The sequence below is a fragment of the Amaranthus tricolor genome, chromosome 9 (assembly GCF_026212465.1).
Source record: "Amaranthus tricolor cultivar Red isolate AtriRed21 chromosome 9, ASM2621246v1, whole genome shotgun sequence".
Classification (NCBI taxonomy): Eukaryota; Viridiplantae; Streptophyta; class Magnoliopsida; order Caryophyllales; family Amaranthaceae; genus Amaranthus; species Amaranthus tricolor.
Genome location: NC_080055.1, coordinates 8,858,029 through 8,873,136, shown reverse-complemented (window position 1 = coordinate 8,873,136; position 15,108 = coordinate 8,858,029). Strand labels below are relative to the sequence as shown.

The 15,108-nt window shown below is 31.0% G+C and overlaps 1 protein-coding gene across 1 annotated transcript; it reads right to left on the bottom strand.

Annotated features, from left to right (window-relative positions):
* Positions 1–5,090: 5,090 nt before the first annotated feature.
* LOC130823646 (wall-associated receptor kinase 2-like) lies at positions 5,091–12,498 on the bottom strand. The gene is made up of 3 exons (XM_057688356.1): positions 11,491–12,498; positions 7,395–7,559; positions 5,091–6,417 (listed from the first exon to the last, which is right to left on the bottom strand). The coding sequence occupies exons 1-3, from the start codon at positions 12,473–12,475 to the stop codon at positions 5,222–5,224; spliced, it is 2,346 nt and encodes a 781-aa protein (XP_057544339.1). The 5' UTR covers positions 12,476–12,498; the 3' UTR covers positions 5,091–5,221.
* Positions 12,499–15,108: the final 2,610 nt, after the last annotated feature.

Sequence of the window (15,108 nt, the reverse complement as noted above, 5' to 3'; positions counted from 1 at the left end):
ATGATGAATCATACAGATGCTTGCAAGCAGATCAGAAACCCACATTTTGACCAACTAGTTCATCATACAGCGACTACCTACCAACCCACCTTGCACAACGTGGGGAGCCCAACCTACTGTATGGATGAACCTGAAACTTGGGGGAACAACATCTCTATACATGGACCAAGAAGCCAAGGCCCAAGGACCCTGCTGGTTGTCATCACAAAAGCCACAACGTGAGCTGTAAGGTGCCCTGTTCGCTAGTATTAGAAGAACTGCTGATATTGTAATACTTAGAATATTTTTTAGCTTTCTGTTTTAATTTGCATTTGTAAGCGCACGTGATATTAAGTGTGGAGTTAGTTGTGACCGTTAGAGGTCTAAGTAGCCATCAAAGCCTTATAAATAAGGGCTAACCTCATTGTATCCATTCATTCCAGATTAATCAAAGTATTTTCATCAAAGCAATTGCGTTCAATTGTTTGTTTCTGTGAGGGCCCCTTTGTGAGTGAAAGCAAGGTGTTCTTTCAGGTTTAATTCCACAAGAATTGAAAGAAAACCTTTCAATTCAAGTGTGAGGAAGAGGCCAATCAATCCTTAGGGGATTATTTGTCTCTATCCACGGTTCAAAGACCACTCTTTAGAGTTGTCTTGGCCAAGCCCTCCTGTTTGTTGTGTTAAACAGAGGGAGTGTTCTGTGTTTGGTATTGCGTGTGCATTGATCACATTGTTGGTTCTTGATCGAGTTTTCCATGTTCTTGAAGCAATCATCCCATATACGCATCACCTCCCCGATGGGTTTGTACCTAAAATCATCCCCGCCCCACCACCCATCTGGGTATCCATCCCCGTCTAATACCCATTTTTTCCGCCCCACCACCCGTCAAATCCCCGCTTAATACCCATCTGTGCCACATATTTATATTCAATCATTTGGGCCTTAAAACCCATAATACACTTCCAAACTCCAAAGTCTCAAACAAACACACATCCAAAGTCTCAAACAATTACATATCCAAAGTCTCAAATAAACACATATCCTAAAATTTGTACATATCTTAAGGCGAGGCGGGGCGGGAATGGGGCGGGTATCACCTAAAACCCATCCCCATCCCCATCCCCGTGGTGGGTATGAATTTTATACCCGTACCCGCCCCATGACCCATCAAAACGGAACCCATCCCCGCCCCCCCCCCCCCCCCCCCCCGGCATCTCTAGTTGGGCATCATTACATGCAAAGATCAAAATACAAGGGTCAAAAAATATGATTTTTTCTGTAGAAAATCAGCCCCTCCATCATCTTTATTTCACTCACAAACTCATTCAAACAACTTCCCTCAAATACCTCTACAAGTCCTACATGTTTTCTACTTCAAAATCTCACTAAAATCACTTGAAAACACCCATTTTAGAGCATAATAGCTACGGTCCAGATTAATAAAATCATCATATACTCCTCAAGGTATTCATAAAAAATATACAAGGCCATCTCTAATTACCTCCAACAAAAATACTTTCATTTTTTTACAAAAACACTTACAAAAAGACTATTTACATGAAGTGTATGAACATAAAAACTTCATAAAAACATTATCATTTTATTATACTTCATCCATATCACTTTGGAGCATTCTTACAAGGTATTATAAATACAAGTTTACAAACTTTGTTTTTACAACTTATACTAGAACAAGTACATATAAAAATGATTTTTGTATGAAATCTTTCTCATAAATCAAGTATGTTATAAAGATATATTTTATGACTAAAAAGAGGAAAAATCATCACTTGTATAAATCTATAAAAGTTGAAAACTAAGAAAATGTATTTCCGCAAACTTATAAATTTTCTTAATTTAAGGATTTAAGTAAAATTATGAGACTTAAGTAAGTATATTGCTCAACATAATAAGTATACTCCAAATATGTCAAAATCATCACAAGTATTAGTCTAACAACTCTAACTAAGGAAAGTTAAGTGCATGTTAGAAATCCAAAATTATTATTGATTTTTTGATGAATGCAATATGTTTAGTTGAAGAGTTGGAGTTCAGACTTGAAAAGCAAGGACCCGAAATTAGAACCACTTCTAAGAACGCATAAGAGCTTACGTAGGAGCTTGCGGAATATTTGTATAGGCTTGGGGTCGAGGTATGTCACATGGGTTAATTTTTAAAGGATTTAAGAACAAGTGGGGAAAGTTTGTGTATAAACTTGTTTTTAAAAATAAAATTCCCAAAGAGAAGTTCTTAAATCTTGAAAAATGATAATTTTGAGAATGAAATAATTTATTACATGTATTATTATTGTGGGCATCATGCATGTTGATTTTATAAATTGTTGTATGTTTAAAGACATATTTAACACTAATTTGTAAAAGTTATTGTGATGGAAATGTTATGTGAACTTTGAAAATATTTGAAATTCATTTTAAAAGAAATTTTCAGTAGCTATATGTTAAGAAAATCTTTTGGATACTTTTTGTTGAGATTATTCGTTAAATTGATATTTTAATGGATTTTAAGGTGTTAAATACTCTTATTATAAGACATGTTATTAGATGAACTCTTCATCATCAAAAATAATTAATAAAACATATTATAATATCTCCAATAAAATTTGGCTAGAATATATTTAGTTTGGAATTCTTTCATGATTTTTGAGTAATCGTTAAATTGTTTAACGATAAATTGTAAAATGGTAAAATATAAAATAATTACCAAACAAAGACATATGGACTTGAAATTTTTATCACATACTCATATGGACAGTAAGTAAAATTGGTAAACGTTTGGGAAGGTTTCGTTGACATTTAAGGACCTTAATAATTTTTACTCGGCTATTAATAATCGGTAAGTTAGAAAACGGTAAAATATAAAATAAATATTAAATGATGTCTATTGGACATGAGAGTTTTATGAGACACTTATATAAATAGTAGATACATGTTAAAAAATTTATATGGCTTTTCGTGATCATATATGGACTTGAATAGATTTTATTTGGTTTATCTGTAAAATAACGATATTAATTATTAAAAATATGCCACATGATTTTTAATGGTTATTTAAAATTATATACCCCTTAAAATAACTTCTGAAACATCATAAAGTTTTTATATTATTTTATTCGGACTCAAATAATTTTAAACCTATTTTATTCTATTTATCGATAAAATGTTTATACAAAATAATAAAACATCATACATAACTTTTCAAAGTTCAAATGGCCTATTAAACATGTTATATGACTTCTGAAACTTTGGTATAATTTTATATAATAAATTATTAATTATTTACTAATTTATTAAATTAATAGAAAATATTTATTTATTAAAAGATGTAATGTTGTTAATTTAATTTGGGTAAAAATAGACCTATATAAAAAATTTATAATTATATTAATAACCTACTACCTCATAGTATAAAATAAGTTTAACTTAGATAGTTTATAAATTTTACGGATTTAAGACACCATTTAAATAACGGTAAATACCTAAATTGTCGAAAATAATCATAAGATCGTTGTAAATGCGCAAAACCAATTATAATCTGATAGGACAACCTTAAATTCATTTTAAATAAGTTATTATAATGACTTGATTAATTTGGGCCTTGTTGAAGAAATAATATGTATTTTGTAAATCAATTATCGATTTTATTATCGGCAAAACTATCTCATATTTAAGAAAATAGTGTTTTATGAAATCTTCTGTCATAATAATTTTATAGACTTATGAATCGTATTCTAGTTGTTTTGAATGAATTTCAAAACTCTTTTAAGTTATATTTACTTTAAGAAGGATTGAAACGAAACATTTTAGTGGTTTCCTTGAAAAATCGTATTAACTTTAATCACTTTTTGTTACGATGCATCTTCATACATGCTAGTGAGCCCCAATATAATACAAAGGTTTTATTTGATGATATGATTATGCTAAGCATGTTTTACCCATGTGGAAAATATTATCATTTGGTTTTGCTAAGTTGCAAATAAAATATGTTTTGCTATGTTGCAAATAAAAGATGTTTATCATATGACAAAAGTTAATATTTTTGATTTTCAAATGCCATTGAAATTATAAGATATATATTATATACAAAAATGTTTTAGCCTAAATGGCGGGTACATATGCCACAGCAAATGTTGTGTGCATGATTAAACGGCTCATCAATGTTGAGCGCGTATTGTTCACAATACCATTGTGTTACACTTGCTGGACATGTCGGAGATGGTAGACTGACTACCAAACGAGTCACAGGATGACTCATAGAGTACCCATGTAAACTTATGATATAAGTTTGAAATTGATTTAGATCCATTGAAATCTTATGATTTATGATGAAAAATGAGAATTTGAAATGACTATAGAGCCATTGAATTGGGTTTGAATGATAATATGATTTATCAAATGAAAAAGCATATTTCAAAATGAATTTACTCAAATAAAAAAGGTTTTAATAACTTGTTTGATGGACACTAGTATGTTTATACTCAGCCTTTTTGCTGATAATATGGTTTGTATGTTTTTCCAATGGTTTTGTTTTTAGAGTAAACCCCTATGGCACCTCGACGGAGAATGGATATGCGAGCGGAAGAAGAACCCGAGTTGGAGTATGACTCCCTTTTTGTTTAGATCTCTTTATTGTATTTAAGAGACTATTAATTTAGTTGTTTAGATATAGACTATTTTAAGGATGTAATTTGAACTTTGAACTTATTTCGATTTGATTGTAATTTTCCTATATTTTAGACAGTTAAGACTTCCGTTATATTGCTTTGGTTTGGTTCAAGTATTTTACTTGGATATTGGTTTGACCTTTAAGTAACCCCTTAATTGTGTTGGCAAAAGTAACCTTCCGTTTGATTAATACTAAATTCCAATGAGTGTTTGTCTTTAGACAGTTTAATATATTATTTAGTTGTATATGTATTAGTTTAGTCATATAAATATTAGTTTAATATTAGTTGTATTTATATAATATTAGTTGCATCAGTGAAGACACTTATAGTAAAATTCATAGCAAAGTAAAGACATGATTTATCATTGGGATGGAGACTGTATGTAAGCATCATAGCAAAGTGAAGACACGCATATTACGTAAATTCTGTTACAAGCAAATAGTATTTGATATAATACAAAGAGAAATACAAACAAGAAGTACCAATATTACATAATTTTATCAATTTTCAATGTAAATAAGTTTGATAATTGCATTTGAGATTTGTAGAGTGTTAAACTAACGAGGGTGATTCATATCAGAAATTAGACTAACTTCCATTGAATATTGTCGAGAGTACTCCATTGTATTACGTGAAGGAATAATGTAAAGATCTTGCTCATCCTTGAAGTTGATTGCCTCCTCATTGTTTTGGTTGGACCATGGATGTCTATTGTGGGTCTTGAATCGCTCTAGTTCAAGCGCAACTTCCTTCATGGTAGGTCTATCTTCACCCTTGACATTAAGACACACCTTTACGAGTTTAGCCATTGTAATTAGTTGATCCTTGCGTGCTTCTCTCACTAATTGAGGATCAAGAATTTCCATCAACCGATCTTCCTTCAATGCTGTTAAAAAGTATGTTGCCAAATTTTTTTCTTTAAATTTTCTTGTAGGCGACATAGGTTTTTCTCTAGTGAGGAGCTCTGTTAGAACAATTCCGAAGCTATAAACATCACTCTTCTCTGTTAGCTGACTTGTATGCAAATACTCCGGATCCAAATAACCCAAAGTCCCTTGGACTAATGTTGTCACTTGAGTTTGATCTATTGGTACTAACCTTGAGGCACCGAAATCAGATATTTTTGTTGTGTAGCTTTCATTCAATAATATGTTAGTTGATTTAATATCTCTATGGATTATAGGAATTGAAGCAGCTGAATGGAGATACATTAGTGCATTAGCAGCCTCTGTAGCAATCCTAATGCAGTTTTCCCATGTCAGCCAAGATGTGGCTCCTTTATTTGTATGGATATGATCAAAGAGAGTGCCGTTGGAGATATATTCATATACCAACAAAGGAACTTCTGTTTCGAGACAACATCCTAAGAGTTTTACTACGTTTCGATGGTTAATTTGTGTCAAAATAACAACTTCGTTGATGAATTGCTCGATCTGAGTCTGATCTGCCTGTTTAGATTTCTTAATTGCAACTTCACGACCATCCTTTAATATCCCTTTGTACACAGTTCCGTAACCACCTTTACCTAAAATACGATGTTCACTATAATTATTTGTTGAAACTTTAAGTTCATCTTCTGAAAATATTTTTGATGATTCAGTCCTTCCTCCAATCTGAAGAAGTTGTTGTTTTAATAAAATTCCTCCATTTTGCTCAAAGAATTTCTCTTTTATTTTGATAAGTTGGTTTCTTCTATGGGTGGAAAAGACTATCCAACTTAGTACTACCAAGGATATCAATCCCAAGATCAAGCCTGCAATGAAGCTCATTAACAAATTAATTGTCAAAGATGGAAAATGTTCGTTTGATATATTATTTGAAGGTTTTTTCTTTCTCCCATGTGATAAGGGTATGATTTTCCCGCCTTACCACGATATAAAGAAAAACAATTGAAACTTTTAGCTTTCTACTTTAATTATTTAGGCTAATGTATATATGATTTTATTAATTATGCTTAATAGTCGATTACGCCTATGGTGTGGTCTTGGTGTTTTGATTTTTTTAGGTCTTGGTGCTTACATGAGCTTGGCCCTATGGTGTGGTGTTGGCGTATTTGTGGCTTTGTCCACTTCTATGGTGTATTGATTTTGTTAAAGGGAGCCCTCCATCTTATGTTTATCAATGGCTTTTTCCCCTCGAGGTTTTTTATGCCGGTGATTTCATATGATGTCCCTTTAAATTTCTTTGAATAAAATTCTCCAATTTTCAAAAAAAAAAGAAAAATTGATTATTAATCATATTTGTTTATTTTAGTTAATTTTTAAAGTTTTTAGCTGCAATTAACAATTTATTTAACTTCATCTTTTAATCGATTAAGGGAATACTTTTAATAATCATTTGTAAACTGTGGATTCGTAAGTACATAAATTTTCCTAACCGTAATAATGACTATATTTTTAACTTAATTATACATGTATGTAAGTCGAAGCTAGAATAAAAGTATTTTTATATGATTGCGACTATCCTTATAGGATTGAATCATTGGATAATGTGATCATAAAATCGTATTATGATCCTATTATCCAAATTCTTGATTTTGGTAGGATCGTATGATCCCCTATTATTAAGATCCTACTTAAGATCTGGATCGCTCACTTATTTTTAGATTGTAGAATCGCAGATCCAAAATTGAGATTCTCAAGGTAAAAATGATTGAACATATTAAATTTTAAAATAATAATATTAAAAGTAAATATAAGTAATGTGAGGGAGGGTGTGATTACTAATTACCTAAAATTAACCTTGTAGCTAATTGTGAAGAATGTTTAACACAACCAGTTCCAACTTTTGAACCATCACCATGATATCCATGAGGACATGAGCAGTTGTAGTTACCAGGATTGTTGGTGCAAATATGAGAGCAACTATTGCTTGAGTTCGCACATTCATCAATATCTGTGATAAGACATTTATACCAAAAAATATTAAGAAAAGTGTTTCAAAATAATGTTACATTTCTATAATTTTCCTATAATAAATCTGACTTGAATAATAATAAACGAAACTAAAAGTATTTAACATATACATAAACACATTCCAATTTTTTTTTTATATTCATTACCGAAATATAAGAGAAGCCCATTAAAATTTTATTTATTTATTTATTTATTTTTATTTTCTGTTTTTTTTGGCAAAGTGACTTAATATTGTAGGTTGCCAAAGCCCAAAAGGCGAGGGATACTAGTGGAAAAATACAATATTTAGTTAATGTTATTCATTATTAATTCAAAAGTTGGTATTATTATAGGAATAAGGATGATAAAATGTTGTATTCTTCACAATAATTTTTTCTTTAGTTTTTGCATTTGATTCTTACTATTTTCTCTCCTAACCCTCTATCTTTCTCAGTCTACAGTTTATTGGAAAATTTTAAAACATTAAGATAAAAAATCAAAAAAATGAATGAAATAATACGACTTTCAAACTTATTCCAAAAATAAGCGTGAAAATCCTAAACCTGAGGTATGGAGCTGTTCGTAGTTACTAACTGTAAACAGATCAAAACAGACAAAATAGTTGTTCGCAGTTACTAACTGCGAACAGCCCTTTGACTTTGTTTGACCTGTTCACAGTTAGTAATTGCGAACATATAGCTGCACAAATACGTAACAGCTTCCTTTCCTTCTCATTTTCCTATATCTCAAAACCCTAGCATAATACTACTCGACACTCTCCACAAATACACTAGCTTAAATCCATCAATTGTTGCGTGCCTCTTTCAATTTGGCACTTCAAAATTAGTTTGGGATACTCTAGATCGAACAAAGGTATATTTTTATGTGTTTTTTTAGTATATATATAATCTATTTTTAGGGTTTTAATGAAGTTTGGTTGTTTTGGCAAATGTAGGTTACTAGTTCTTTAAATCAACACTCTTTTTAATCATCCATAACTATTCAAGGTAAAGTGTAATTGTTTTCATAGCTTTATGTTGTTTTTTGAAGTATTGTTGTTGATGAGCATATTAAATTAGTTAAATTTGATGTACATTATGTGTTATTAGGAATGTTGATGTTTGTATTAGCAATTTCATTTATGAACTTATTAATTGATTTATTATTTGGATTTTATGTGCATTATATATGTATGAACTTAGTTACATTATGGACTTTATTAAGTTGTAGACCAAAAAAGATTATAATCAAATGACTATAATGTACTTGTATGGGCATGAAGTTTTTGATGATGTTGGTTTTGTTTGTATTAATGTAGAAAATGACATCATTTCGCGTCACTATGTATGAACTTAGTTTTTGGAATGGTTTGTATTCGAGAAAGTAGTGGCAAAGTTCATTATGTTGGGGGAAGAGGTAGGTTGTTTGCATGCAACTCGAATATGGATTTGAACCAATTTAAACGTTTCATATGTTCTAAGATTGGATTGGACCCCACTTGAAGTACCATAAATATAAGCTTTAAATATGACATGAGTAGAGAATTGCTTGCCTTTCCTGTTGAGGATGATGAGGCTATAGATGCTATGTGAGAGCATTCAAAGCTATATATATATATATATATATATATATATATATATATATATATATATATATATATATATATATATATATATATATATATATATATATATATATATATATATATATATATATATATATATATATATATATATATATATATATATATATATGTGTGTGTGTGTGTGTGCGTGTGTGTGTGTGTGTGTGTGTGTGTGTGTGTGTGTTTATTTAGTTGTATATTTCAAACATTTGTATTTATTTAGTTGTATATATATGTTTATTTACTTTATCATAGTCTCCAAGCTTTGACTTACGAATGTTCGGAGTTTTGGCGATGAATCATCCCGGCTGAAACATACATTGAGTTGTAATTACTTATTCTAATGTCTCTAATGCAAATACAACAAATAACAACTCAAAAATTAGGAAAAAAAAAATATGTAACGTAGCTGTTCGCAGTTACTAATTGCGAACAACTCCATACCTCAGGTTTGGGATTTTCACGCTTACTGTTGGAATAAGTTTGAAAGTTGTATTATTTCGTTCATTTTTTTTTGATTTTTTATCTTAATGTTTTCAAATTTTCTAGTTTAGTGTATATTTTTAAAGGTAGCTAGTATGCTGATCAAAAATTTGGGTCTTATCTTAATTAAAGCACGTATATACTACTTCGAGGTGTTAAAAAAAAATCCGATGAACCGAAATTTAACTGATCTCGTAAGTAGGGGTGTCAAACAGGTCGGGTTGGGTCATATTCAGGTTCGGGTCATATATAAATGGGTCAATAGACCCTTGACCTGAACCTAACCCATTTAATTAAATGGGTCAAAAATTGAAACCCCGACCTGATCTGTAGCAGGTCGGGTCAACCTGCTAATGACCCAAACAGAAAAATCAAAAAAATCAAAAAAAACGATAAAAGTGAAACAGAAAAATGAAAAAATAAAAAACAATGAACATCAGTTCCAGGCTTCCAGAAAACACGAAGAAGGAACACAAACAGATTAACCTCCACCAGAAGAAATACAAAAAACATAAAGAAAAATGGAGTAAACTGTTTACACAAACAGAAAAATCAAAAAAATAAAAAAAAAAAAAACGATAAAAATGAAACAGAAAAATGAAAAAAAAAACAATGAACATCAGTTCCAGGCTTCCAGCAAACACGAAGAAGGAACACAAACAGATTAACCTCTACCAGAAGAAATACAAAAAACATAAAGAAAAATGGAGCAAACTGTTTACACAAACAGAAAAATCAAAAAAATCAAAAAAATCGATAAAAATGAAACAGAAAAATGAAAAAAAAAACAATGAACATCAGTTCCAGCAAACACAAACACGAACACGAACCAAGAATTAAAGAGAGAAAATCAGTTCCAGCAATGAACATCAAAATCAAACACAAAAAAATCGAACACAATCCAAATCTAAAAACAATAAAATCGATAAAAAAAAACAGAAAAATCGGACTTTTATGTGTTAATAATACTTACCTTGGTGCCGCAGAGAAGATGAAGGAGAACAGAAGAAGCTGCCGGAGAGAAGAGGAAGGAGAAGGTCTGAATCGCACAAAAGAGAGAAGAGGAAGGAGAAGAGGAAGTGACGAATGGAGGCGGAAATCGGGAAAATGGGAAATGTTTAGCAATTAGGGTTTTTTTTCGCTTTATTTAATCTTTGGTCTTTGGTCTCTTTGCCGCTTTGATTTTCAATTTCAGTCAATGAGTTACTCTTTAGTCTTTATTTAAGAAAATAAATGGGTTATTAAATGGGCTAATATGGGTCGACCTGACCTGATTGACCCATTTAATAAATGGGTTAAACATGTTTTTTTCGGGTTTAAATATTCAACCTGAACCTAACCCATTTAATAAACAGATCAGGTCGGGTTGACCCATTTAATTAATTGGGTCAAAAATCTAAACCCAAACCCGCTAATTTCGGGTCGGTTTCAGATCAGGTTAGCAGGTCGGGTCAGCTTTTGCCAGCCCTACTCGTAAGCGAACCTGATTTGATTCAACTTCAAAAATTATTTACAATTATGTAAAAAATAATGTGGACACAAAATTCGATTTTAACTGATCCAAAACATCTAATCCGAAATCAACCCGATGATCCAATTGAAATCCTCTATTACTACTTTATCAGGCGAGATTCTGCATATGATTCTTACTATCGCCTCTCTTAGCCCTCTGTTTTTCTCAGCCTATCGTATATTTATAAAAGGTAGCTAGTATGCAGATCAGAAAATTGGATCTTACCTTATTTAGAGCATGTATATACTACTTTTATCAGATAAGATTCTGCATATCATTCTTAAAAAGAAATGGTAGGATGTACGAACTAACCTGTGCATCCGGGGCTAAGATAAGGGTTACCCTCATAACCTTGAAGACAACTGCAACGATATCCACCGTTAAAATCGTTGCACTTGGTGTTAGTTTGACAAGCATAAGATGACTTGTTTTCTTTAGCTTGAACACAGTTTTGTCTCATCCCAACAAACCAATCAATCACTACAGGAACATTTTTCTTTGTTTTGTTCCGAAAGTTTGGGTCCTTGAGATCATTAGCATTGAATATGAACTTATCTTGCTCAGCTAAAAAAGCATAGCTATTAAAGTGAGACACATGGGTGTGATTGCTTAGACTTCTCAAATTTATTTTGAAGCTTTTCAACCCCTTTGGAATCGATATTTGGCAACAACCCATCCCTGAACATGAACCGTCTATCACATCCGATAGATTAGAACACCCCGCAACACAACCCGTTGTGAACGTTCGTTCATGTAACCCGTAGACAAGTGCATAATCATCACAACCAACAACAATTAGTTTATTTTCTGTGTCCGAAAACACGATTGGAAATGCGGCGAGATCTACCGATGCATCAAAAGATTGCGAGACTACTTCGTTCCCTTGAGTTTGTTGGACGTAGCTACTTGCTACGAAATTGGAAATACGTAACTGGCCGTTTATCGATATATCTAGCACTTCAAGGTTACCTTTTCTTCCTAAGAAGGGTTTTGGAGGGTCATAGTACGAACTGTTGCAATTTATGATGTAATACTTGTTAAGAGAACATTTTCCGTCTAGGCTAATGCCAAACGGGTAGGGAACCTTTAAGTTTCCACATGTTGTATTGCAACCATCTTTTGATAATTGTATAGTCTGCTGTCTTCTATTTCTCTTCAAATATTGATTATAATTTCTACGAGCAGGATATAGTGAATATGATATTGATGTAGTATTGCAACTAAAACTGGAAAATTTAAGGATGATTAAATTCAACCAAAGCCATAACAAGAAGAAATTATATAAAGCTCTAAACATATTTTAAATTTATTGTTCAAGGTACATGTAAAATGTTGCAACTAAGATTATATGAACTCCCAAGAAAGACCAACTCTCTATGGAGTCAACCTTCAATAAACTTAAGACTTCCACTAACAAGTCATATATTTATTTCTCCATCTACCTTCTCTTTTGTTTTAGCATGGGTGGCGTGTTGTTCAAAGCCTTAACATCATTAGCAAAGATCTAATTTTAGTTTTTTAGGCCACTACTAATATTATTTATTTAATTTTTTGTGTATAAACGTTGTTTTCAAACTATTTATAACTAGCTATTTGGTTGGTTTTTGATTGTTACGTAATAACAAGAACTTTATTTTTTTGAAAATTGTTAAAATAAAGGTTGTTTTTTACAAAGAAAATATTAGTTAAGGAGTCATTTACAAATAGTTTTTAAAAGATAGTTTTTGGCAATTTATAACCAGTACCAGATATTTTACAAACAAAACTTTTAGGTAAATATTTTTGACAATTTTTTTCAAACAAAAATAAAATTTTATTGCTGAAAAAGAACATGTTACAAGATACAACACCCAAAAGTGAGGGAGAAAAGGCATCTGAACATGAAGAGGTTATCCTTAGACCAGCACCAACTTTGAGAATTACTAAAATCCTCTTGTATTTTTAGAGTATGTTAGGATATACATAAAGTCCTATGAATATAATTTCAATACTATCGAAGTTGTTTTTGGGTGTATTTATGCTGGTTTGATTTTTTGGTTGTTAATCTTAGGTTTAGTGATTGGTTAAACAGTTAAAAAATATGTTTAGAAAATGGCTTTAAGTCAGTTGAAAATTTGGCTTTTAAACAAAACTAAAGAGCTACTCTAGTTAGCTTCTTTGTTGATTTTTGGCTTGTTGACTCACTTTTTATCTAAAAAAACTCTGAACAACTGATACCTAAATTTACCAAACATGTCCACAAAAAACTAGTTTTTTCAGCAATCTGAAAAGCCAACAAAAATAGTCAACATATTTAGCTGTTCAACCAAGCCAACTTATAAACCAACAGTCAACAATCAACAACTATCAGATAATTGCCAAACACCCCTTTGTTGGACCAACTACAGGTAGCAGGGGGAGTCATATCCAACTAATTATTACTCTTAATATAATCACTAATTCTTGTGAGAGACGGTCTCTTTGAGAGACCATCTCTAATTGGGTCTGTTTACTATATATTTTTTAAAATATTGTAAGTAAGCATTAAAAATAATATAAGTAGATATTTAAGATATTGTAAGTAGGCATTAAAAATATGATAAATAAGTATTAATAATAATATAAGTAAATATTAAAAATATAATAATTAAGTATTATGTTTAAATGGATTGGATCTAAAAGACATCTCTCAAAAAGACCGTCTCTCAAGAGACTAGCTGCAATATAATTTCAATGAATCAATTTGATCGATAGCGATTGCTTAGTAAAAGCAATGCGCGCACTGACTAGCTCTTAAGATGATTCAAGATAATTTCCTAATTTTGCTAAACCAATAGATTAGCATGAAGTGAGAAATCATTGAACAGAGCATGCTAAGTTCTGTCTCTAGACATATGTGGCATTTTCATATTTATTATGAAATGTGGTGTTGAAATAACACAATAAGGAATATATAGATTGTGACGGATTTATTTTGTCAACATAAGTTCTTTGGTCAAGGAAGTTGCAATCTTGTTCATACAAATCCAATTCTCAAATAGTTAGGCTTAAAAAATAGAAATATCAAATTACTTATTAAGTAGCCATTTTAAGGGATTTTTATGCGTCAAATATGCAAAACTTAACCTAAATTATATTTGTTTGACATGAAGTTATGCATGCAACACTAAGTTGTAACTATTGTAATTCTGAAATAGTTAGGCTTGAAAATATGTGCATAGGTGTGAAATTACGTGTTAAGTAATTGTTTTAAGAGATTTTTAAACTACTTACCTGCATAAATTAAGTCAAACTTGATTTGTTTCACATGAAATTTAGCATGATCATTAGTTAGTACCTATCATTATTTGAAATGGTTAAATTTGAAAAAAATAAATATATTTGTAAATTTATGTATGAAGTAGCCTTTATTAGGCCTATTATACTTCAAACGGGCATACCAAGGAATTTTGATATTAATTTTTTTGATTTCTTTACTATGTAATGTGCAAAAAATTGACTATATTATACTCCCTTCTATTCATCTTAAGAGTCCCATTTGACGTTTTACGGATTTTAAGTAGAGTCAAAAGTGGGACCCTAAGGGTAGGAAAGAGAGTGGTATTATGGGTTTTTAATGTAAGGGAGGAAAATTAGTATGGGTAATGGAGGGTATAATTGAAAATAGGATAAAGCTACTAAGGACATAAAAGTCAAAAATCCATTATCCATACATAAAATAAAAATGGGACAATTAAAGTGACTTAACCATAAAAAGAAATGGGACACATAAGCTGAATTGGAGGGAGTATGATGATATTTAAAAAGGTAGATTTAATTCTTCTATTATATTTTTAGTATGTAATCTAATTTATAGAAATTTAGCTTTTGTTTCATTTTATTTTTTGAACTTCTAAACACATCGAATGAGGAGCGTCCTTTCCCTTATGGCCAATTCCACGCAATAAAAAA

Bases quoted from the DNA above. Each gene is read 5' to 3' on its own strand.
- LOC130823646 (XM_057688356.1), bottom strand. From the start codon at position 12,475: ATGTTTAGAGCTTTATATAATTTCTTCTTGTTATGGCTTTGGTTGAAT. The intron at 7,560-11,490 runs GTTAGTTCGTAC...GTCTTATCACAG, and splicing joins TCTTAGCCCCGGATGCACAG to ATATTGATGAATGTGCGAAC. The intron at 6,418-7,394 runs GTAATTAGTAAT...GCTTCATTGCAG, and splicing joins AGCTACAAGGTTAATTTTAG to GCTTGATCTTGGGATTGATA.